Source organism: Sorex araneus, chromosome 9 (genome assembly GCF_027595985.1).
Source record: "Sorex araneus isolate mSorAra2 chromosome 9, mSorAra2.pri, whole genome shotgun sequence".
NCBI lineage: Eukaryota > Metazoa > Chordata > Mammalia > Eulipotyphla > Soricidae > Sorex > Sorex araneus.
In genome coordinates, this window is record NC_073310.1 from 43,225,839 (window position 1) to 43,252,265 (window position 26,427).

At 41.8% G+C, this 26,427-nt stretch overlaps 1 protein-coding gene across 6 annotated transcripts in view; it reads left to right on the plus strand.

The window, feature by feature from the left end:
• The first annotated feature begins 436 nt into the window (after positions 1 to 436).
• Positions 437 to 26,427, plus strand: part of ENAH (ENAH actin regulator) — a 158,332-nt gene continuing 132,341 nt past the window's right edge. The window contains exon 1 of one of the 6 annotated variants that reach the window (XM_055147581.1): positions 437 to 714. In XM_055147581.1, coding sequence (XP_055003556.1) covers positions 710 to 714 — 5 coding nt within the window. In that variant the 5' untranslated portion in view covers positions 437 to 709. Of the gene's footprint in view, positions 715 to 771; positions 1,315 to 8,841; positions 8,906 to 26,427 lie in introns of those variants that run through there. The other 5 variants (XM_055147580.1, XM_055147583.1, XM_012932035.2 and 2 more) reach the window with 5 other exon arrangements.

A 26,427-nucleotide genomic window follows, 5' to 3' on the forward strand; every position in this document is an offset into this window, starting at 1 on the left:
GCGGGGTGGGGAAGCAACAAAGAGCCTCCTCGGCCCGCCGCCGCCGAGCCCGCCGCCGCCCCTCCCCGCTCTCCGCAGTCCGGTGGGGGCCCCGCCGGCGGCCCGGGAGGAGGGGGGGGGCGCCTCCCCTCCCCCCACGCCGCCCCCTCGCCCCCGGGGGAGGGAGGGGAGGAGGGCGGCGCCTGCGTGCTGCTCCGCCGCGCGCCCCGCCCCCTCCCGGGCTCCGCGCGGCGATCCCGACTCTCCTCCCGCGGCTGCTGCAGCTGCCGGTTGCACACGGCCTCGGCGGCTGGGGCGGCTGAGGCAGCTGAGGCGGCGGGCGCGGGGCCTGTGGAGCGGCGGCCGGGCGCGCGGCCCCGGCGGGCAGCCCTGTGAGGGCGGCTGAGGAGGAGGAGGAGGAGAAGGAGGAGGAGGAGGAGGAGGAGGAGGAGGAGGAGGTGGGAGGCTGCGGCTGCCGGGACCCGCTCGGCGCCTCGGCCTCTCCGCCCCCTCCGCAGCCTTTTCTCTCGCCTCTCGGCACACACTCGCGACCGGCGCCGCGGCTTTGTGCGAGGACATGGTGTAGCCCCCTGGGCGCCCGAGGGAGGAGCTGGACACTTGTCTCGCGTCTCGGAGCGGCGTCCCCGCCCCTGGAGGAGGAGATCCCCCCCCGGACTCGGCGCCTGCCGCGTCTCCCGGCTGCTGGGGAAGCCTCGGCGCCGCCGGCACCATGAGGTGAGCGGCGCTCGGGCGGGGGCCGGCGGGCCATTGTGCGTCGGGGGCCGCGACCCCCCAGACCTGCCTCGGACCCCCCGCTTTCCCGCTCCCCGGCCCGACCGGGTCGGGCTCCCGGCTTCCACACGCCAGCCGCCGCGTCTCGGGTCTCTTCTCCCCCTCCCCCTTTTGTCCCTTCCGATCTCTCTTTCTTTCTTGGAACCCCTCTTCTCGGGGCAGGGGAGGGTCTCCTTTCTCGACGCCCCTCTCCATTTTTCTCCTCCGAATGCTCTTCTCTCGCCCAGGATTCCCCTTTTCCGAAATTTCCCGTGTCCCCGGCCCCCTCCCCCCCACCCCCCAGCCTTTGCAAAGCCTGGGAGCCGGGGAGGGAGGGGTTCGAGAATCGAAGCGTGCATGTTGCTGGGAAACAGGTATTTTTCCGTCCTGAGGGAAGACGTCGGGGACTCGGATTACAGAACTCTCGGGTTTAATTAAAAAAAGGAGAAAAAGTTGGAAAGATGGGGAATCTCTGCGGGTAGTAAAGTGCTCTGGTGGTGGTCGGTGAAGGAGCCGAGGAAGGTGAAATTCCACGATGGCGGGGGAAGGGAAGGAATTGACAAGGTTTGTATCTGGCGAGGGCAGAAAAAGCCTGGGATAAGTAAGTTGTTTGGGGTGTGTAAACGGGGGCGTGGGAGGGATCTGTTTGGAAAACCCTTTTCTCTCCTTCCTCTGTGGCAGCCTGTGTTGCATTGCAGCAGCTGCTTTTCCCCTTTCCCCTGTAGTCAATACAACAGAAGCGAAAAGGTTTTTTGTTTTTTTTTTTTCCCAGCCCCAAAGAATGTACCGTCGTAAAACATTTTTTTAAATTGATACGATGAAACATATGGTGTGATATATATATATATATTTGTTTTTTGTTTCTCCAATTGTGTAAGAGGTTTAAACCATGCTGTGGCGTGTCATTCATTGGAGATTTTTTTCCACCCCAGCCTTCCCCCTTTCCCCCTCCCCCCAGCTTGGTTTGTGTTCATAACCCCCTCTTTTCGGATTGGTGCAGGACTTCGTGAGAAATAGGACTTGGTGGACGGAAGGCTGATCCTTTCTGCGTTATCATCTTTATAGGCCTGCCTTTTAGGTTAAACAATTGTGGTTAAAGTAAATGACTCCATTTCTCTCTCCTGGAAGAGATAGTCTTACAGCTCATTTGGATTTGAATCTCCTTTGTGTTAAAGATTAATGGCTAGCCTTTGCCAAGACCTTTATAATGTAATACAATGAGATTTGAATGATATAATCTACAAATTCCTTAGCTTTGGCTCGAAAATGTCATGTCATTGGAATTCTTTCCCAATTTAAGTAATTCCCATTTTAAACTTTAGTCCCCTCCTTCCCCACCCCCCCCATCAAGCTTGAGCCGTTTCCAAATTTTATTTCTTATTTATTTTGGTGATAGAGTTGTATTGTTTTCACCTCAGTGTACTGTGAATTTGAATTGATTTCCTCTGACTCCAAGTCAGACCTTTATTTATTATGATAACCTGAGAGATGGTGTTTGATTTTGTATTTCCAAAAGTGACCCCTTTCCCCTGGCAAGTTATTTTGAAGTGTAACGGTCCGTTAAATTTTAATTGTGGCATACGAACTAAGAAAACAATTTTCATAAAATACTGCTTAGAATACTTGAGGGATGGGTTTGAGCACTTAAACAAGTTATGGATGTCCTTGAAAACTTAGAAACTATAATAAGACATGCTGCAGTGTTCTATGATTCTATACATTGTTGGTCTCTTTTGAAGATTTAAAACTGCAGTGCCTGTGATCTGCAGATCACAAGTTAAGTTTTTCCCAACCTTTGGATAAATTTTCTCAGCGCCGAGAAATGTAAAATAGTGTAAGTAGGATATTTTTAAATAAAATGATTGTAAAGTTGTCTGATTCAGAGGTTGTGAAGCAAAAAAGCTAGTTAGGAGTAATCTGAAGTTTGATCATTATCATGTATAGTTGTCAATCTATGACAGGTAAATTATGTCTTCACTAAAAATTCCTTTCTAACTTGTGATTTTTCAGCTTTCTTGCTATATTGCTTATTAAATGTCGAGACAGGACTTTCACTGATGCTTTACAATAGCATAAATGTAGAACATGGTACATAGGTCTGAAAAGTTTGTTTGAGCAGTCTGTAGTCATTCTTTGTAGGCTAATTTTGAAGATTGAATGAAGAGCAGAAAGGAGAATCAGCTTTTCCCTTTGGAAGGTTTAGAATTTTTCTGGTAGGTGGATTGTACAGCTCGTGTGTGTGTGTGTGTGTGTGTGTGTGTGTGTGTGTGTGTGTGTGTGTGTGTGTGTGTATTTGTTTAGATTCCTACAAAAATAGAATAGCTTGTGTCAGGGTAAGAGGTTCTTGGGGCTGGTTGCAGAAAGCTCTGGATTATTTTGTTCCTAATGAAAGGGCTTTTTAGTTTAAATTAATATATGACCTTGTCTCAGTGATACTTTCAAATTCTGTAGCATACAATTTTTTTTTTCTTTTTGGGTCACACCCGGCAATATACAGGGGCTACTCCTGGCTTTGCACTCAGGAATTACTCCTGGCAATGCTCAGGGGACCATATGGGATGCTGGGAATCAAACCCGGGTTGGCCGCTTGCAAGGCAAATGCCCTACCCGCTGTGCTATCACTCCAGCCCCTATAGTACACAAATGTTAATATACTGTTAAAGTGTACCTCTTTTTTTCTTGTTGTTGTTATTAAAGGCTACCCAGAACAAGAATGCATGAGTAGTCGTTTCCACTTAAGTCCCACAGAATTCTATAGCGAGAATATGATGAATATGTTGTGGTTTAATTAGTGACAAGATCTTTGAGATGCCCTTAATTTTAGGAGTAGCATGTTCAGTGTGATATAATGTGATCTTTATACAGAAATACTGACTACTGAGTACTTTATACTGAGCACTTTCATACATTACTGAAACAATTTTAAAGGCATTCAATACATGAAATACTCTATGAAATAATTGTATTTTTGCTTAAAGATAGAATTAAGGAGGGTCTGAGTGGTAGTACAGTGGGTAAGGTGCTATTTTTGCATGCGGCGATACCAGGTTCAATCCCTCGGCAATTGGTAGGGTCCCCTAAACCCCACTAGGAGTGATCTTTGGTCACAGAGAGTCAGGAGTAAGCCCTGAGCACTGCTGGGTGTGGACTCAAAACCAAAACACTAAATTAAAGATAAGAATTAAGGAAATGAGGAAGTATGTTCCTACCCAGATGAAGGATATGTGATCACCCAAAATGTTACTTCTAACATTCAGCTTTTCAGTTCTATTCAAATTTTTCCCTTTTTTTTGGTTTTTGGGCCACAGGCTTTGCTTCTTGGCAGTACCTGGGGCACTATGCTATGCTGGGCCTGGGACGGGCCTCCCTCACACTCCTTCATCAGTGTTAACTTAGCCCGTTGAACTCTCTGGCCAGTCTATTTTTTTTTCTTCACTTTCGTAATGTTTCCAAAGTAGCAGATGATTTGTGATTAGTAGAAACATAGTGTTAATATTAGAATATAGCTTTTAAATTACTGCATGTTTTTAATAGGTTACTTAAACTTATTGTTAACATTGATGTTAGAAAGAAGAGCTTATCTGATGAAACATAGTGGTACAGAACCTAGTGACAGAGAATCAGAAGATTTTGGATTAGTATTCTTGGGTCTGTAACTGAATAGTCCAGGATTCCACACTCTACTTTCTCATCTAGAAAGGCACAAAAGTTTTGTGGGGATTCAGCCAAATCACTAACTAGCTAAATGGTTGTGAGCTAATCTTACTGCTTCACTTAGTCATATTTTAAGACACATAAATATAGCCTGGCAAGCTACTGAGAGTATGGAGCCCGCATAGCAGAGCCTGGCAAGCTACCCGTGCGTATTGGATATGCCAAAAACAGTAACAATAAGTCTCTCAACTAGAGACGTTACTGGTGCCCGCTCGAACAAATCGATGAGCAACCGGATGACAGTGACAGGGATAATTATTGAGTAATGAGGGTCCGATGGTAATAGAAGAATACTTGAAAGCGTTATGAAGTTAAATGGACTCTTACTTGGAGGTCTCCAGTCTTTAAGTAGTTATATGTAACTTGTTTTAGACTATTTATATAAAACTTGAGGGTCACAGCAATACCACTGCTGGGAATATATCCCAGAGAGGCAAAAAAGTACAATCGAAACAACATCTGCACATGTATGTTCATCGCAGCACTGTTTACAATAGCCAGAATCTGGAAAAAACCCGAATGCCCCAGAACGGATGACTGGTTGAGGAAACTTTGGTACATCTATACAATGGAATACTATGCAGCTGTTAGAAAAAAGGAGGTCAAGAATTTTGTAGTTAAGTGGATGGGCATGAAAAGTTTCATGCTGAGTGAAATGAGTCAGAAAGAGAGAGACAGACATAGAAAGATTGCACTCATCTATGGTATATAGAATAACAGAGGGGGAGACTATCACCCAAGAACTGTAGAAATAAGTACCAGGAGGTTGACTCCATGGCTTCGAGGCTGGCCTCACGTTCCGGGGAAAGGTCAACTCAGAGAAGCGATCACCAACTACATTGTAGTCGAAGGCCATGTGGGGGAAGGGAGTTGCGGGCTGAATGAGGGCTAGAGACTGAGCACAGCGGCCACTGAACACCTTTATTGCAAACCACAACAGCTAATTAGAGAGAGAGAACAGAAGGGAATGCCTTGCCACAGTGGCAGGGTGGGGTGGGGGGGAGATGGGATTGGGGAGGGTGGGAGGGACGCTGGGTTTACGGGTGGTGGAGAATGGGCACTGGTGAAGGGATGGGTTCCCGAACTTTGTATGAGGGAAGTATAAGCACAAAAGTGTATAAATCTGTAACTGTACCCTCACGGTGATTCTCTAATTAAAAATAAATAAAATTAAAAAAAATAAACAAACAAAAAAAAAACTTGAGGGTCATTTCCTTCATTTTGTCAGCTTAGTTCTGGGATGGTGGGTAGATTCCGGGTTGCTCACCTACTCCTTCCTGGTAGTGGCTGCCATGTTATTGAGGGCACAGTTTCTGCCCCTGGTGGGAAAGTGTCATTATCAGTGATGTTTGGTTGGGACAGTGGAGAGTATTTCTTGGAAATACCTGCCACTTATTCAAACCTTTTGTGATCTAGTCCAGCCTTATTTTATAGGTGAGGAAACTGATCTTTAACTTTCCTTCCTGCATGTATTTTGCAAATCTCTTTTGGGGTCATACCCAGGAGATGCTAAGCAAGGGCTACACTTGGCTCAATGCTGTAGCTCTGTGTGTGTGTGTGTGTGTGTGTGTGTGTGTGTGTGTGTGTGTGTGTGTGTAGAGGACTGTGTGGTGCCAGGGATCTAACTGATGTCTGCAAGATGGAAGGCAAACATCTTCATCCTTGTGCTCAGTGTGTGTGTGTGTATGTGTGTATGTGTGGGGCACCAAGGGGCTACAATTGGCTCTCTGCTGGGGCCTTGTGTGTGTGTGTGTGTGTGTGTATGTGTGTGTGGTGTGGTTGTGTGCATGCACAAAGGGAACCATGTGCCAAAGGTCCAACTGGGGTCTGCCACATGCAAGGCGAATACCTTAATCTCTGTACTCACCTGCATGAAGAATCTGAGATCCTTTGATTTTGTTACCTTAACTTATAATAAGCTTAATTTATTATAGATGCCATACATTCAGTGCTCAAAAGATCTAGGTTTGAACAACTGCAGACTTTAGTTGAGCAAAACTGGAGAAAATGGAGATAATTCTATTTCTTAGGTTTTGGGCCAAGATCAAGTTAAATATACACAAAAGGATCTAAGTAGTCTCTTATGTTTTCATGGGTCTTCATTTCTACTCGTAGTCATTAGATGTGTGACTTTTTTATTGAATTATTTTTGGGGATAGGAACCAGATTTGCTTTGTTTTTTTGGGGGGCCATACCCAGCACTGATCAGGGCTAAGTCCTGGCTCCATGCTCAAGGATCACTCTTGGTGGGATCAGAGGACAGTGTGGAGTACTGGGGATTAAACTGAGGTGGTCCATGTATAAGGCAAATGCCCTACTCATTGTACTATTGCTCTGGCTCCTCCAAATTTATATTTTGTGGCACTTTGTTTCATTGTATTTAGATATGTGGTTTAGATGTAGGAGTTAAGTAATTCTTGAATAAAAGTGAGGATTAATAGGAAACTGCTGGTTTACCCAATAGTCAAGGTTTTAGCCCAACAGAAATAAGCTAAGTAGCTAAGTACGTCCCCATTTGATTGATATTAAAGAAATTACATACTGGACTAATGGTTTTTGTTACTTATCCTACACACGACTTAAATTGGGGGTGATTGTGTAACTTGTAAAAAGCCCAATATTTATCCAAAGTGTAAAAAGGATTTGGAAAAATGTGGTTTCAATTTTTATGTGGTTGTGGGGGAGGAAAAGGATATTTAAATTCTTCCTGTGCCAACTTAAAGTTGCCTTTTCCTTCATCACCCCATCCCGTCCCCCCACCCCCGCCCCCACCCCCGTCTTTGTTATTGATTTTAGAATTGAATGGAAGTAAAAAATTAAGAGATTCTGAACTGAAACTATACCTCAGTTGGATCCTTTCTCAAATATGTGTTTATGAAGCTTTCTGGAATAGAAGACAACTTGTCAGACCTCGGAAATAGCCCCTTAATTACCTTCCATTTTCCTGTGCAGTTGGCATGTTTTGCTGTTGTGTTCTTGCTTACATTGATTTATGATTATCTGGATCTCTCTTTTCATTCTAACTTTGTTGAGGGCAGGGACTGCATTTTCTATATTCATGACAGCAGCAGTGTATTTGGCAAATGATGAGTACTTATAGAAATGTTTAACTTTGGAGTGTTTGCCAGAATTTAATTCACTGACATTAATCCAGAATTTTATTCATTGACTATCTGTGGAGCTCCTTTATGTTCAAGAAGCTGTGCTGGGTATAATAAGTATTAATAAAGGTATGTAGCTTAAACAAATAACCCCAGATCCTGACCACAGAGATTGGAAAAGTGTATTTCTTGAGATGTTAAATTCAAAAGTGGCCAAAAAGAGCTCGTCTCAGTCTTGCATAACTCAAATACCCTTTGGAGGAGGATACCCATCATGTTTCCTTGATTTTTTTTTTTTAAATTAAACACTGAAGGGCCATCATTCCTTGGTTTCTTTGATCATGGGGCTTTTCCATATTTTTGAGTAACAAGCTTATGCATGTCTTTTGATTCAGCTTAAACATTCCATTTAATGCCTGCTTAATTTTGATTCCCCTTTTTTGGGGTGATGGTGGTATCACATTGAAGAGGTGCTGGGAGTCTACTTTCAGTCTGCTCAGGGGTTGCTCCCTGTAACTGTATAATGTGTACCAGGGATCAAAGCAGGTTTTCTGAATGAACAGAAGGTACTCAGCCCATTAAGCTATCTCTAGCCCTTCATTTTGATTCTTACCTGTGCTTAAACTACCAGTCATTGGATAGTTCATGATATTCATGAAGGAAGTTATCTAGTCAAGCTATGGCTGACCTGAAAAATACCAGAGACTGTGTGGCCTAAGGCATAGCTGTTTACTTTCTCAAGCATCTCGAGACTGGAATTCCGAGGTCAGGGTGCCATTGTTTAGCTGGGTTTTGGTAGGGCTCAGTTCTGACTAGCAGCGAGCAGCCTCTCCTTGGCCACCTTCTGCTTTCTTGTTTTGGGGCCACACACAAGCTGTGCCTGAGGCTTACTCCTGGCTCTGTTCAGGGATAACTTCTGGTGATGCTCAGGGGACCGTATATGGTGTGGGGATAGAATTGGGGCCACCTGTGTGCGAGGCACGTGCCTTACCCACTGTCCTATCTCTTCCTTCCAGGGCCACTTTCTTGCTTTTTCTGTACATGGTAGAGTCCTCTTTGTAACCTATCAGATGATGGTTTCACGTGTATATTATTTAAACAATTAATTACTGTCAAAAGCTTAATCTCCAAATGAATTTTAAAGGGACACAATTCTATCTGTAGTAAAAGATTGACTGTTTTTGGTGCTTTCAACTTTGATGGTATTAGTAGTTTATATAATGTTTATGTGACTTTCATTGTTGTTTTTTCTTTTTGGACCAGACCTGGCAATGCTCATGGGTTACTGCTAGCTCTGTGCTCAGGAATCACTCTTGGTGATACTCAAGGGACCATATGAGGTAATGGGGTAGAGGGAATTGAATCCTGGTTGGCTTGCATGCAAGGCAAGTACCCTACCCGCTGTACTATTTCTCTGGTCCCCCATTTATGTGACTTTTTTTTTCCTTTTTGGGTCACACCCGGTGATGCACAGGAGTTACTCCTGGCTCTCCACTCAGGAATTACTCCTGGCTATGCTCAGGTGACCATATGGGATGCTGGGAATCGAACCTGGGTCGACCGCGTGCAAGGCAAACGCCCTACCCGCTGTGCTATTGCTCCAGCCCCCCATTTATGTGACTTTTACATGGGTTTTGTTTTAAGTAATTGCATGATAAGTTACTTAATGAAGAAAATAAATGATGGCTTATTGACTTGAGGCCTTATTTTCTAAGAATTTTTATATATTGGGAAGCTATATTATTGATTCTAATAAATCTAACATCTTTATCCTTTTGGTGTGAAGCAGTGTGCGTGTATTTAAGTGTAGATGTGTACTGGCCTTGAAGTCAACATGAGTTTGTATTGTATTTTGAAATTTACTAATTGATTTTTGAGTACGTTTCAGTTTTTGAGATTTGAATTACTTTAGTAAAATGCAGATTTTTTTTACATTAAAGATTTGTTGGAAAATTAAATCAGGAATTACACAAAACCATGGCATAACTCTTGGCACATAAAGTGGGTTAAGAGTAAACTTCCTACTTCTAAGAAAGTCTGATATCTCAAGTTTATGTCAAGAATGTGAAAAAATCATCTAAAATGTTACAACTGCTTTAGAAAACAGTTTGGCAGTTTCTCAAAAAGTGAGGCATAGATTTGCATATGACCCAGCAGTTCCACTCTGTATATATCAGAGAGTCAAAAAAATATTCTGTCCATTCAAAAACTGGTACACACAAATGTTCATAATTGTGTTATCTATAATAGCCTCAAGTGGAAGCAACCCATCTTCCTTTGATGAATGGATAAATCAGATGTGCTATACTAATGTAAAGGAAACTTACTTAAAGGAATGAAATACTGGTACATGCCACAGCTTGGATGAAAGCATGCCAGATAAACTAGAGTTCTCTTGATTTGCAGTGTCCAGAATAGGCCTAAATATGGAGATGTAAAGTAGATTAATGGGGGCTGGAGCGATAGCACAGGGGGTAGCCTGTTTGCCTTGCGCGGCTGATCTGGGTTCGATTCCTAGCATCCCATATGGTCCCCCGAGCACTGCCAGGAATAATTCCTGAGTGCATGAGCCAGGAGTAACCCCTGTGCATCACTGGGTGTGACCCAAAAAGCAAACACAAAAACAAAAACAAAAACAAAAACCCAAACAAACAAGCAAAAAAGGATAGATTAATGAAGTCTAAAATAAAAAATAAAGTAGAAAGTGAAGGAGGGTTGGGAAGTGATTGCTTTTATAGGGTCTGGATTTCTCTCTCTCTGTTCTGGGATTCAAGAGCAATAAAGAGCTGTATAACTGAATATTTAATAACTGAAGTTTAGACTTTAAAATGGTGACTTCTATGGTATGGGTTTATATCCTCCAGTCCTCCACCATTGTTCTTGCATTATTTTTACTTAATTCATTAGAATAGATACTACCAGAAGAGGGTCATATTTATTTTCAAATAGACATCTTTATTTTGTTTTTAAAAGAAGGGAGAATGAATGACTTTCAATAGGGAATTAGATACGTGGAGAACTGAAGTTGGAAACAGTAGTAGTATTTTTGAGAGGCCTTAACTTTTGGGCTTTTTTTGTTTGTTTGTTTTTGGGTTATACTCAATGGTGTTTAGGACTTAACCCTGGTTCGGTGCTCAGGGATTATTCCTGGGGAGTCTCACAGGTCTATGGGATGCCAGGGATTGAACCCAAGATTGGCTGTGTACAAGGCAAGTAGTCTACCTGTTGTACTATCACTTTATCTCCAACTGGTACCCCTTTTACAGGTAAGGATGAGTAAATTCATTGATATAATCTATGAAGCAAATCCATCAGGATCTTCAGAAAACTAATCTGGATGGAGATTTTTGTTGGGTCTGTTTATACAAAATGTTAAAGAACTGGGCCAGAGTAAGGTGCTTGCTTTATAAGAGACTGACCTGGATCTGATTCCTGGCTTACCTTAATGTCCCTTGATACTACCATGAGTGATCCCTGAGCACAGAGCCAGAAGTAACCTCTGAGAGCTGCCAGGTGTCCCCAAAACAAAAAGTTAAAGAACCTATGAATCTATTGTGTTTGAGGAGTAAACATTTAGAAATGAACTGGTACTTTTGTAGTGACAAAGGCCTTCTAGAATATCATGTCTGGGTAATATACCCAGTGACATGAAGTAAAAAGGACTACTGCTGATTATACTTTGGAGGTTCCTAAACTTCCTGTCCTTTTTTGTATTTGCAGTAAATGTATCTCAGCTTGGTAGGGAAGAAGCTTCATTAAGAAACCCAGAACATAAGTGTAATAAAATGAATTGCTTTTCAGTCAAATAACAAGGGAGTCCAAATAGCTGATTTCCCATGTAGTGAAGGGGTATTTTAGTAATGATTAAATACAGGTTATTTTTGAGTGTCTGCTAATTTTTTTGTGTGTGTGGGGAGGCAGGGGTCTATAGGTTTCATACCTAGCAATATTCAGGGGCTGTTCCTCACGCTGCTCAGGGATCACTCCTGGAGGTTCTCAGGGGACTATATGTGGTGACAGGAGTTGGTCGCATGCATGGCAAACACTTTATCCTCTACACTAAGTCTCTGGTTCCTCAAAAAGTTTAACCTTCTAGTAGGTTGCTATTGCAAGCAAAATTGTTAGTGTATAATTATTTTTGTTTTGTTTTGGGGACACACCTAGTGATTCACAGGTCTGTTCCTTTCTCTGTGCTCAGGATTTGCACCTAGTGGTGCTTAGGGGGGACCATATACGGGGGCTCAAAGCTGCACCTCTTGCATGCATAGCATGTGCTCAGCCTGTTGAGCTGTCTCTGGCCCCATCACTTTGATTTTAGCAATTCCATCACTTTGATTTTAGCAATTTCAGATCTATAAGCTTGAAGTTCTTTTAAGCAGGGAGAGATAGATGAAGTGGGAAAACAGGTGCTTAACATATGCAGTGCCCTGAGTTTGATCCCTGGGCTTTGCCCCTCAGGCACTGGACCCAAGCAGCCCTTCGTCATTGCCAGGCCCAGCACTGAACCATCAGGGCCCTGTGGTAGCATGGTGGGGATGGCCTGTGGGATATGTTCCCTTATTAAATGTTATTTTAACTTTTATATCTTTTAAATCTTTATGTTTATAGTAGTTAAGAAAATTAGCTATTGCCCAAGTAAATGGTCAGTTTTTATTTTTGATTTTCATTTGCTTAACATTGTGAAACTACTAGATTTGCATGGAATTCAGAAGGAAAGTTTAAAGATGTCAGTAATAAAAATCCAGATGCACCTAGACTCTCAATATTTTGATGTAGGGCTTTCTGAACTTTTTTTTTTTTTTTGAGACACACTTGTTGATGCTCAGGAGTACTCCTCGCTCTGTACTCAGGAATTCCCCTGGTAGTGCATGGGGATCTAACCCGGGTCAGCCGAGTGCAAGGCAAATGCCCTACCAGCTGTACTATAAATCATTATGTAGTATTCCAATAAACTTTGGATGGTCTTAACATACTTGGCTCATCTCTTAGAGATGGGCATTTTCCTATATATGGATATATATATTTTTATAAAAAAAAACATGGCTGAGATGATCTTTGCTGTGTAATTGTGCATACTTTATTTCTGCACTTGTGCTTTTTATTAGGATAAACTCTTAGAAGTAGTCACAGGTTAGTGTTTCTTCCTTTTCTCTTTTCAGCAGGTTCTTTGGGTTGATTTTCATTTTCTTCTATCTCAGTAACAACACTCAGTTCTAGCCCTGAACAATCAGTGTCTTCTTGTTTCCTTGTTGTCCTCCATTCTCTGTGCATCCATAGAATGATCATAAGGTAGAAATTAGATTAGCTAATTCACTTTTGAAGACATCGATAGTTTCTTAATGCTCTCAGAATACACCCAAATTAAAAATAAAACCCAAATGGCCTGAGTGATAGTGTACAGGTAGGTAGGGCGCTTGCCTTGTACATGGCTGGCTTGGGTTCAATCCCCAGCTTTCCATATAGTTCCCAAGCACTGCTGGGTGTGGACCAAACATCAAACCAACAAGAACCCCCAAAAGCCAAAACTGAAAGTTATTAAGATCCTGCCAGATTTATTCCTAGTTCTCAGTAAAGGTTTCTGTTGGTATAAAATATTTGGGTGAATTACAAATACTGTGGAATCACCAGACCATATGTATGTATGTATGTATGTATGTATGTATGTATCACTGTTTGAGTGGGCAGTAACATCTCTCATTGAGAGACTTATTGTTAGGGCTGGAGCGATAGCACAGTGGCAGGGCGTTTGCCTTTCACGCGGCTGACCTGTGTTCGATTCCTCTGCCCCTCTTGGAGAGCCCTGCAAGCTACTAGACTTTCGAGCCCACACGGCAGAGCCTGGCAAGCTACCCGTGGCGTATTGGATATGCCAAAAACAGTAACAATATATATGTATATATATTTGGTTTGTTTGTTTTTGTTTTTTTGCTTTTTTGGGGTCACACCTGATGATGCACTGGGGTTACTCCTGGCTCATGCACTCAGGAATTACTCCTGACAGTGCTCAAGGGACCATATGGGAAGCTGGGAATCGAACCTAGGTCGACTGCATGCAAGGCAAATGCCCTCCCCGCTGTACTAATGCTCCAGCCCCGACCAAAGGATATTTATCAGTTTTTGATTCAAATTTGCAACAGTAAATGAGTATGACAGTTTTCCTATTCTTTGGCCAACTTCAAGATATCAGTATCTTAAATTATTGACAATTCAATAGGTAATAAAGGTGTTATCTGTTTCAGTTTGTATTTCTTTAATTACCAGTAGAATTTTGTTTTTTTGTTTACAGATTAGGCATTGGTACTTCTGTGTAACTCATCTGTTTCTGTGCTTTCTGTGTCAGTGGGATCTTATAACTTATATTCTCCTTTTATAGGATAGATATATCACTTACCTAATGTGGTGTAAACATCTACCTCAGAACCTAGGAAAATGTGAGTTGGTTAGGCAGTTGTTGTGCTGATCTTACCTGTATTGAAATGTTTTCATTTCTTCTCTGAATTAATGTGGTAGTTTATCTCTCACTTGGTAATAATAACCAGCCATAAGACCATGACCTTGTCTGCAATTTTTTTTGGGGGGAGGGTAAGGTGTTGCAGGATAGGGGAAGGAGTTGAGGCTATACCCTGCAGTGTGGGCTTACTCTTGGCTCTGTGTTCAGGAATAACTCCTAGCTGTGCTCAGGGGCACCATATGTTGTGCCAGGGATTATATCAGGGTTAGCCAGGTGCAAGGCAAGTGCCTTAACCCTTGTGCTACGTCTCCAACCACCAGTCTGCAAGTTTTTATCAAAACCACTGCTTGCATACTTTTTTGGTTTGTTTTTGAGCCACACCCTGTGGACTTATGGGTTTCTTGTGGCTCTGCACTCAGGAATCTGGTGGGCTTAAGGGACCATATCAACACCAAGGTTCAAACCTTGGGTCAGTTGTGTGCAAGGCAAGTACCCTGTCTGCTGTACCATTGCTTCTGGCTCCATGCTGCCTGCATTCTGTTCCCTTACATCTTCTTGTCCAAAGCAAGTAACAGGATCATGCTCAGAGGTATCCTGGGAGAAGATGACACAGGATATATCAAGAGGTGTGATTCACTAGGGACCATGCAGAATTTACCACATATACCTTTTCAGTTTGTGCCTTGGCTTTTAATTGTGTTTTGACATAGTGTGTTAAAATTTCATGTCAAATTTGTCAGTCTTTATAGTTTCTGCCTGATGTCATGCCTTCCCAACCTAAAATTAGATGTATTCACATTTTTACCCCCTATTAAATAACTTCTTTTGTGTTTAAATTTAAGCCATGTGAAATTGTGGTGTAAGAAGGGAAGTTAGTATTTAAATTAATTTTTAAATATTTAGTCATTTGTAAGTATCATTTGTTGATTATCTAACCTTTCCCATTGATTTGAAACACCACATTGTGTACTAAATTCTCACATTTAGTTCTGTTTCTGGACTCATTGGTGATCAATCTGATTCTAGCAAGCACTTCACTGTTTTAATTCCATTAACCTTATGTTTTAACATTTAGAAAGGGAAATTAGTTTTTTTCTTAATTTTAAACTAGCAAACTTTACTATTATCTTTATTCTTTCAGATTACCTTAATCATTTTATTAATTAAGCAAATTAAAATGAAATTTAAAAAAACTCAAACCCATTGGTGTTTAAGTAGAATTTTGTTAACTTAGTGGATTAATATAGGTAGGGGAAAGAATTAATCCTTTTATAATGTCTAGTTTTCCATTTGTAGTTTTTGCCACAAATTTGGATTTTTCATTGGCAAACTTTTTTAGTTAAATGAGTATTGTTAATGGTATCTTTTAAAATGTTTCTAAGAACTGAAGCAATAGTACACTGGGTAGGGTGTTTGCCTTGCATGCAGTTGGATCTGAGTTTGATCCCCAGCATTCTATATAGTTCTATATAGTCCTTTGAGCCTCCCCAGTAGTAATCTCTGGGTACGTCAGGTGTGACTTCCAAACAACAAACAAACAAAAATTCAGTGTTCTTAAGGGGCCAGAGTAATTGTGCAGTGCATAGTGCACTTGACTAGCAGGCAGCAAACCTGGATTAGATCCCTAGTACCGTTTACCATCCTCTGTATCCCTAAGTGCTTACTCCTGAGCACCACTAGGTATGGCCCCAAAACAAAACGAGGTAAGTTCTTAATTGAGAACTTTATTATTTAGAAATTAAACTTCTATTTACTTTTGTAAGTACATTTATTTTCATTTTTCTTTTTCTTTTTAAAAAGTTAAATCATACTTATATTTAAGCAAAGTTTATGATTTAAAAAACTACAACATTTATGTATGTCTAGATATATCTCTAGATGTATGTGTATTAGGGATTGAACCCAGGACTCCACATACACAAGCTATATCCCCCCACATAAATTTTATGATTTTAAAAAGGTTTTTCCGGTACTGGAGCGATAGCACAGCAGGTAGGGTATTTGCCTTGCACATGGCCAACCTGGGTTTGATTCCCAGCATCCCATATGGCCCCCTGAACACTGCCAGGGAGTAATTCCTGAGTGAGCCAGGAGTAACCTCTGTGCATCACGGGGTGTGAACCAAAAAGAAAAAAAAAAAAAGTTTTTCCTTTGCATAATTAATTTCAGTGTTGGCACTTGTATATTCCTAAGTTTCTAAATTTTATTAGATTTTGAGATATACTTAGTTGGTAACAGTTATTGAGACTTAATTGCCTAAAATAACATTACACATTAACCTTTAACAGCTTAAAGGCAGGAACTTTTTATTGTTTGATAGATGAAAAGTCACTTAACTTGCCCAGGTAAACAGTGGGACTGGGGTTCCAACTTGGCAGTCTGGCTCAGGAGCCCATGCATTTATCATATGCTTTAGGGTAGAACCTCAAACTGGGTAGAACACTCTGACTGGCTGCAGAGTGGTGGTTGAATGCCCATTTGAGGATCTTTCTGTAGTGGTTTATGTCTGGGAACTAATGTTCTATATTTCATTTTATTTTTAAAAATTTAATTTATATAGAGTTCACAATAATTTATTACATTTAATATCTGGACTAGCGTGATAGCGCAGTGGGTAGTGTGTTTGCCTTGCATGCAGCCAACCCGTGTTCGATTCCTCCCTTCCTTTTGGAGAGCCCAGCAAGCTACCGAGAGTATCCTGCCCGCACGGCAGAGCCTGGCAAGCTCCCCATGGCGTATTCGATTTGCCAAAAGCAGTAATAACAAGTCTCATAATGGAGACGTTACTGGTGCCTGCTCGAGCAAATTGATGAACAATGGGACGACAGCGCTACTATTTTCTTCTGGATTTGGAAGTATTTTAGAGGTGAAAAGAGATAATCACATTCAGTACAGTCATCCTTGATTTCAAAGCTCTTTTGCTTTCTATGAGGCCACAGCTGTACCAGATCTCAGTTTTTTTAAATGCAGAATGATTAATACTTCATTGCCTTGTTCTACAGGATACCATAATGGAGTTTAGAAGGTCATGGATTTGGCATATTGTTAGTATTTGTATTATACTGTAACAAATGAATTCCAAACTTTTGATTCCCCTTTTTTCCTTTAACTTTTAATATGAAAGACTTCTATTACTAGGCACTCTAAAAAGCGGTAATCCAATGAAATTCTTAGAACAGTTGTTTTTTGAAATGTGTGTGTGTGTGTGTGTGTGTATAGTTTTTGGGCCATATCTGGCAATGTTCCTGGCTTTGTGCTCAGGGATCACTTCTGGTAATGCTCTGGGAACCATATGCAATGCTGGGGATTGAACCCTGGTGGGCCCCAGATATAAATTTGAAATACCTGTATTTCAAAATGATGTTCTTAATTTTTTAAGGTAATTTTAATAGCACAGCGAGTAGGGCGTTTGCCTTGCATGCGGCCAACCCGGGTTTGAGTCCTCCATCCCTCTTGGAGAGCCTGGCAAGCTACCTAGGGTATCCCGCCTGCACGGCAGAGCCTGGCAAGCTACTTGTGGCGTATTCAATATGCCAAAAACAGTAACAGCAAGTCTCACAGTGGAGACATTACTGGTGCCCGCTTTAGCAAATCGATGAACAATGGGAGTACAGTGCTACAGTGCTAATCTTAGTAGCTCAGCTTAGATTGAGCACAGGCCTAGCAATGTAGCATGTGTGAGGATCTGAGTTTGATTCCCGGTACCACGAGGTATGGTCCTGGTGCTTCCTCCCCCAGACCTGCTGGGGCAGGGATACCTATTAGAAAAAATCGAACGAGAAAAAGCCTGACCTGAAGTGAAGACAGGCTATTTATTTATTTCCTCCTGTATGTCTTTTCACAATTTTTCACAGGTATATTGATGTATTTAATGATGGGGTATCTGCACAACTCCCTCAGTGCATGTGATATCCTACATTTGTTCTTTCCAAATTTCCTCTTGAAAACTTTACCTGTGTGCCAGAGAGTATCTTGATAGACTGAACACATGCTTTGTTTTGCATACTTTGTGGTTCAATCTCCAGCACCTCATGGTCCCTGGAGCACCAAGCTGATAGAAGCCTTTGAACACTGCTGGGTGTACCCTCCCCCCAATCAATCAACCAACTACTCCCCTCAAAAAAAAAAAACCAACCCAAAAACTAAAAAACCCTCAAACCCAAACAAACAAAACCCCTCTAGAACAAACCCGTACCTGCACTTTGGCACACAGAGAAGACATCCTGGCATTCACATCCTCTCAGAATGCCCCAGCCTTGCCTTTCAGTCCATCCCACAGAAAGGTCCTTTTGACTCGCGTTTGTTTGCCAAAGGTTCCAATGGAATTTCAGAATTCTGGTCTTATTACTTTTGTTCTGTCTTCTGGAAAGCTGCCGCCTTTGTACTTACTCAGTCTCATTCTTGCTTCATTTTCTTCTTCTAATTTGTCTTTAGTGATCATTCTTCGCCAAGTCTTTCTCTTTTACTGAACTCATAGCATCTGTTGATTTTCCAGCTCATTTAGTACTTCAAAGATTTTCCTTCAAAAAAAAAAAGTTTCTGTTCTTCATGGTGTGTTTCCCTAAGCACTTGGTAACATGCTGGGTACAATCAGAAACTTAACAATAATCTTTAAAAAATAGGTTAAAAAACAACCAAATTTAAAATTTTTCATTTTTTAAGATTATAATTCTCTAGCTAAATATCTGATTTCAAAGATATTATTAATGGTGTGTGTGTGTGTGTATGTGTGTGTATGTGTCTGGGATTTGCAAAGGTGCTGGGATAGTATTTTGAATGGTGTTTGAGTTTGTGTGTATGTTTTTCAGGTAAGTGCTCTACCCTTGAGCTACAATCTCTGGCCCCAAATTTTAAAAAATAATTTAATATAAAAATTAGCTTTGAGAGTTAGGAAGATGACTCAAAGGACTGTTTGATCCTCCTGCACTGAATGGTCCCTTAACATACCCCGGGCAATCACCCTGAGCACTGCTGAGTATTGTCCCAAACCTAACCAAAATAAAATAAAAATTATGTATTCACAATTTTTTAATATAAAATTATGTAAAGGTATGGATAAGTGACAAAGTGCAGATGTTAAAGTGTAGTCTTTGGGTATCTTTAACTTAAAAATGTGTTCTTGAAAGTATATGGGCAGCATGTCTATTTTTCTCTTTGCCTGTAAATATAATAGTTGTCATATCATCTAAGCCTATTTGCCTTTACAGTTTGGTGGTTTTCTTTCTTCTTTTGGGGGAGTCAGTTTTTTGAGTTTTGGGGCTAATTCTGTGCATGCTGATCCCTGGCAGTAATTGGAGGTCAATCTGCATTGCCAGAGATTGAACTGTCGTTGGCCAAATGCAAGGCAAGTAACTCCTATACTATCTCTCCAATCCCTGTTTTCTTTTTAAAGTATTGGCTGTTGCAGGTGTAAGGATATGGCTTAATGGTAGAGTTCATGTCTTGCAAGTATGAGGCTCTGGATTCGATCCCTGTCACTGCCCACCTCCCATGTGAAAAAGATGAATTTCTTTTTTAAATGAGTCTGTAGAATGCATTAGAATTAAAAACTAGACAGAAATGTGCTGTGTGGCCCCTGGATTTGATCCCCAGTGCGCCCCCTCCCGCCATACACACACAATCCTAATCCATCAAGATATCTGCTTTTTTCCTTTCCCAAGTTCCCCTAACTTTTTTTTTTTTTTTGCTTTTTGGGTCACACCCAGCGATGCTCAGGGGTTACTCTGAGCTAGGGTCCGAGTCTCATCCAAGACAGTAGGGTCTTGACAAGGACCCCGACTCCCAATCACCAGCAGTTTACATAGGGCTGAGTTCATTAAGAAGCAGTTTATATACTGGTCGGTTTTTATCACTGGCCCTGTTACAATGGTGGCCAGAGTGAGGCAATGGTCAGCAGCAGTTTCTCAGGAGGGTGCAGTGACCCCTCATGACCGGCCAGACCCAACTGCCCAATTCCTTATCTTGGCAAGTGACTCAGCTGGGAGTCAGAAACTGCAGGTCCTGCTCTGGGGAAACAGAGACAGAGGCCGAGGTGAGACAGTGTTGGCTGTGGCTCATCCTGGTTTTTGAGGAGGCTGCTTTGGGGCCCCACAGTGCTGCTCCCCGAGGTCACGGCTCCCTGGGCTCCCCCCAGAGCTGCACCCCAGCCCTCTCGCCGTCCCCCCGGGCCTGGAAGAACAGAGATCTCCAGGCACTGCTGCCAAGTCCGCACCCAGTTTTGAGAGCACAGAAGGACAGATTGTTTTGAATTCTTGGCTCCCTTTTAGATTAACCTGTTTTTTTTTTTTCTTTTTGGGTCACACCTGGCGATGCACAGGGGTTACTCCTGGCTCTGCACTCAGGAATTACCCCTGGCAGTGCTTGGGGGACCATATGGGATGCCGGGGATCGAACCCGGGTCGGCCGCGTGCAAGGCAAACGCCCTACCCGCTGTGCTATCACTCCGGCCCCTCCCCTAACTTTTGTATCAGCCAAGGAAGAACAGAGAAACAGAACCTTTAGCTATTTATGTATTTAAAGGAATTGACTCATACCATTGTGGGGGGGCCCATAGGTCTGAAACTTTTCTAAGTAGGGCAGCGGGCTGGAAATTCAGACAAAAGTTGATGTTGCATTTTGACTCTGAAATTTATAGGGCAGGCCAGTAGGCTGGAAACTCAACCTTTTATGTTATAATTGAAGACAGAGTTCTTTCCAATTCTTGGTTTATAGCTGTATCACTCAAATCTCTACCTCTGTAGTCATATGGCTATCTTTTTACTTTGTGTCTGTCATAAGAGGCCTTCCCACCCCCCTTTAGTTCTTTTTTAGTACTAATTCTTTGTCAGTATTTTATCTCTCTTTCTCTCTCTGTATTCTCTTTTTTGTTTTTCCTTTTTGGGTCACACCCAGCGATGCTCAGGGGTTACTTCTGGCGGTGTTCGGGAGACCATATGGGATGCTGGGAATAGAACCTGGGTTGGCGGCGTGCAAGGCAAACGCCCTACTGCTGTGCTATCTCTCTAGCCCCTATATTCTCTTTTTTAATAGATACCACCTGTGGCAGAGATGGGAAGGGTACCTGGGGGTGGCTTTTACTGGTGGATTGAACCTGAGGGTCAGTGCCATATTTGCCAGTGCTCCAGGAAACATGCTGCAGTGCTACGGATTGAGTGTAGGGATTTACTCTCATGCTCAATGTGCTTTGACACTTGCAATTATCCCCTTGGCCCACATTTTCCTCTTTGAAAGAGACTAGTCATACTGGGTAAAGGGCTGAACCTACTCCATTATGGTTTCACCTTAGCTAGTAACATCTGTGATAGCCAAGTAAGGTCCAGATAAGGTCACATTTTGAGGTACTGGGGTTTAGGTCTTAAACAGCAACTCTTGTATGAGTTGACATTTCGCCATCACCTTAATCAAATGACTAAATGCTCCACCTGATATACAGAGGGAGGTTCATACATAAAAACATTACATATAAGTGCATGAAAAAAAATCATAGCAAAAGATACTAAAACTATTAAAAAAATTCAACAAAATTGTAGTGAACATAGAAATCAATTGTGTTTCTCTACTTTGGCATGAACAATCTGGAAAGGAATTTAAGAAGGCACTTCCTGTTATAGTAACATCTAAAAGAATAAAATACCTACAAGTATTTTTAACCAGGGAGATGAATGACTTACAGTGAAAATTACAAAATACTATTGAATATAAAGAAGACCTAAGTAGGGGTGGGAAAGATAAGATAGCGAGTAGAGGGTTTACCTTGCACATGATGACCCAAGATAGATTCCCAACACTCTATGGTCCACTAAGTCGGCCAGGAGTGATCCTGGATCACAGAGTCTGAGCATTGCCAGATGTGGCCCCGAAACCAAAATAAATAAAAATTAAAAAGACATATATAGGTGAAAAGACCTGTGTTCCTGGATTGGAGACTTAACTGTTGTTAAGATGGTACCCAAAGTGATCTACAGATTGAATACAATCTGTTAAAATTCCAGTGACATTTTCCCACCCAGAAATGGGAAAATCTTGTTCTAAAACTTATGTGGAATTTGAAGAAATCCTAGAATAACCAAACCAATCCCAAAAAGGAACAAATTAAGAGAACTCAACTTTCTGGTTTCAAGACGTTTTACTGAACTACAGTAATCAAAACAGTATGGTGCTAGTGTAAATACAGCCATATGGAACCAAGAGATACAGAATATAAAGCTCTGAAGGAACTTCTCCCATGTATGTAAGTTGAATTTTGTCAAGTGTGCCTAGATCATTCCAACAGGGAAAGGATAATCTTTTCATTAAACAAGGCTAAGAAAACTTGCGTATACCGGGGCTGGAGAGATAGTACTAGGGTAAGGTGCTTGCTTGCCTTGCATGCAGCCAACCCAGCTTCTTTCTCCTGCATTCCATATGGTCCCCTGAGCACTGCCAGGAGTGTAGAGCCAAGAGTGACCTCTGAGCGTTGCTGTGTGTGACCCAAAGCCTTCCCCACCCCCCAAACAAAAGAAAACTGTGTGTACTTAATTTGTGTGGAAGAAGTAATTTTTACAAAAGTTTGAATGTCCACTTCTAAATTAATTTCTTGGCCTTGCTGTTATTATTATGGACACTTTTCCAGCTCTGCTCAACAGCCTGAAAACTGCTTCCAGGAGTCATATGCCTGGTGGGTGCTGCTTAGCAATGCTTGAGGGGCTACCAGGGCTGCAAGTGCAGTGCTTGGGTGACTGTGGAGGACCAGATATCAAACTCTGTAAGGCATTTGCTCTGTCACTCTGAGCAACCTCCCTGGCCTCAACCTTGGTATTTGGGGCTGGATAATTCTATATTGTGGAGCTCTCTCCTTTATAGTGGGTGTTCAGTATTCTTGGCCTGGCCAACCCTAGCAGATGCCAGTAGCACTCTCTCACCTTTTCTCCTAGTAGTGACAACCAAAATGTCTCAGAACATTGCCAACATTTCATAGGGAAAAGGCGCACTTGTTGATAATGGCTATTTTAAATAGCTTGGGCCAGGGGCAGTGCTGCTTGGGCCATGTGGTGTGGGTGGTCTCCAGAACCACAACCAGTGATGCTTGGGAGGCCACATCGTACTTGGATAGAACCCAGTTCTCCTGTGCTATTCCCTAGCCCCATCTCCTGTTTTCAAATAGAGTTTCATGATGAACTTTTGTGTCAGCAATGTGATGATTTCCCCCATGGATCTAGAGGCCTAAGTACCTCAAAATTTATATGACTCATACAGGGTGTGAATCCATGGCCATTGGCACCTGTGAGCCTAACCTTTGTGTAGTCTGTGCTCACTGGGTAGAGACCAAGTGGGCTGGCTAATTACACGTGACAATTTTAGTATTCTCTATTTAGAATAAGTTGATAATTGGTAAACAACATTTATTGTGCATTTAAAAACAGTCCAGGTAAATTGTGCTTCAGGTGAATCACTTAATGAGTTAGAAAAAGACACAGTGTCATTGCTATTTTACGGTGATGGAAACCAGAAGGCATAAGGAACTTGACATGCTTGGTGAGACTTTAGGTTCAAATCTAAAACATGCATATTTCTAAGAACCTTGCTCTTAATGTTTGATATGGCTTCTAGTTGTTTTACCTTTCAGTGCTGCTGCTCAAATTTCATTTTCCACCCATAACACATTTGATGCTGTCTCGACTCTCATCTTGGAGTTTGTGTAGGAAGTGATGGGAAGTGCAGCAGATAGGAGCTGGAGTGTATGTCTTTGACAGGTTAGGAATGAAGCTAATGTGCTATCTACTTCTGTGCATTATTTTTTCCAATACTCACAGCTATTCAGTAAGGTAGGTGCTGTCCTTATTATTGCCCTTGTAGATAACAAGAATAGTTGATTGTGGAGCCTGGAACCCAGCATTTTTTCAACTTTCAACCCATATACTTTACCCGATGTCTTTAAAATGATTTTAGGGGGGCTGCAGAGGTAGAACTAGTGGTTAAGGTTATGGCTTTCGCAGGCTGATCCTGGGTTAATTCCTGGCACAACATGGTCTTTGAGCATTGCTGGATACAGTCCTAGAGGCCCATATGCATTGCCAGGTGTGGTCCTGAGCACTGCCAGTCTAGCCTGGGTATCCCCAGCGTTTCAGTGTGTGAGCAGCACTGTCTGTGGGACTTTGCAGTGAATCACTGGCTTAGTTTGCTGAGAATTGCTGGAAGGGTCTCCTCCCCCAAATAAATGATTTGATGGAAATGCGGGTGGGGGGTGTCCAGTGCTTAGAAGAGTCCAGGGGCTAAAAGAGCCTACCTTGCAAGTTTGAAGCCATGGGTTCAGTCCCTGTTGTGCTGTTACACACTTCAGTGTGGTCTGTCAGCTCTGATACCTGGAATCTCCTTGCTCCACAGTTGTGTGTGTAGTCTCTGGTGCACAGCAGGTGTCTGCAAGCACTGCAGGTAGAGTGAGTACTGGAAATAGTGTGTGTAAGCACCACATGCACATTGTGCAGCCCTCAGTGAATGTGTGTGCACACAACAGGCACTTGCACCACAACCAAAGGACACCACAACCACTTGCAAGCCCTAGCAAGCATGTGTGCAAGTATCACAGCCAAAGAGTGTGATAACCCCCCAGCTAGCACCAAGGATGTATTTGTAAACTATCCTGTGCCTCCCTCCTTCCTGTCATCACAACAAGTGCTGCAACTGAAAAACAAGGGAAGGGGTGGGATGGGGGGCGGGGCGATAAATTTAAAAATATTTGATTTTTTTGTAGATTAATTTGTAGGCTCTAGGAGCAGCTATTCAATTATTGAAAAGCACTTGAGCTCCTATGTACATCAAGTTTAGTCTGTTGGCCTTCATTTGTATTCTACAGGTGGTATAGATGCTGCTATGATAATAGATATTAACAAATAGTGTATTAAAACTGCTTTAAAACCACCTTTTCTATCAATTTATAGTCCAGGAAGATTAATGTCAAAGAAGGGCTGTCTCATCTTTGAAAAGGTTGAGAAACATTTGCAAATTGAGTTTTACCTGTATTTCATCTCTTTCTTTGGTAGAACTTGGCAGCTCTTCAACTTTTCTCAAAAGAGGGGAATCCCCAAACTATGGCAGTATAAGGGTTATGACAAATAAAAATGTTTGTTTTTCTTTCTTCAGATGAAATTGGCTCCTATGAAAAGTTTGAAATTTTACATCTTGAGAGTTTTGTGTATTTGTAAGGAATACACAAAAATGGTCCAGATATATCTTAAGTAGGACAGAATTTAAATTATTAGGAAATCAGAGCCCTTTGTTATATATTACAATATTTAGAAAGTAAATGCAAGGATCAAATTACTTATAAATCATGAAACAAAAGATGTGTGAGTATGTAATTACCTAGGATTTAAAAAAACAGCTCTTGCAGGTGATGCATTTAAAAAAAATTTGAAGTTAATTGAGTAGCAGTTTTTTGGGCAGGTATGTAGAAAATTAACATTGAGAGTGAAGATATCTGTTCAAGTTGTAAGTAGGCTTGAATTTGGGCTTACGATTTTGTAGTGTTAGAATTTTTATCATTAGATGTTGGTAATAGTCTGTTTAGATTTATTCTTGCATACTTTCTCAGCCTTGACAGGGTTAATTGTGGCTTGGCAAATCAAGAAAAGGAGTTCTGTGCTGTTTTCAGACTGCAGAATCTTGTTGCTATGCAACAAATATTGTCAGTCAGTGTAGGGTATAGTAAATTGGTATTCTCTGTCCCATTTCACCACATGCTCATTTTGTAATCGGAGAAAAGTGGCTTTGGGCTATTTTGTAAGGTTTTATTTTAAAGCAGGCATTCAGGTTTTTGTTGGTTTTGGTAATTGGTTACTTTTAAGGTTTGTGAACTCTCTGTCTTCTTATGTAGAAGACAGTACTAAAATACTTGTGTTCTATAGATCAGTTTCTAAGTTGTTACAGGTAGAGCAGTATTTTTGTTCTTTCACTGTAAGAGGTATGATAGGGACAACTTCCATAAGTATATTTTTTTAGAAAATTCAAATTATCGATAGCAGAGTTTTACAATATAAAAACATTATTTTAAAACTTATTTTTATAAAGTATGACTCCCAAATTGATAATTTGTGCTTTTTGATTGATGACAACTATTCTCATTTTGGGACCTCAAAGTCTCACGTAGAATCTGACAGTTAATTTTCCACCAAGAGAGTGTTTAATGATAAAGACTGATATGGATGGGGCTGGAGTGATAGCACAGTGGGTAGGGCATTTGCCTTGCACCTGGCCAACCCCGGGTTCAATTCCCAGCATCCCATATGGTCCCTTGAGCACCACCAGGGATAATTCCTGAGTGCATGAGCCAGGAGTAACCCCTGTGCATTGCCAGGTGTGACCCAAAAAGGAAAAAAAAAAAAGACTGATATGGATAACTATCACATTTTTCCACCCGAAGAATTCGCATGACAT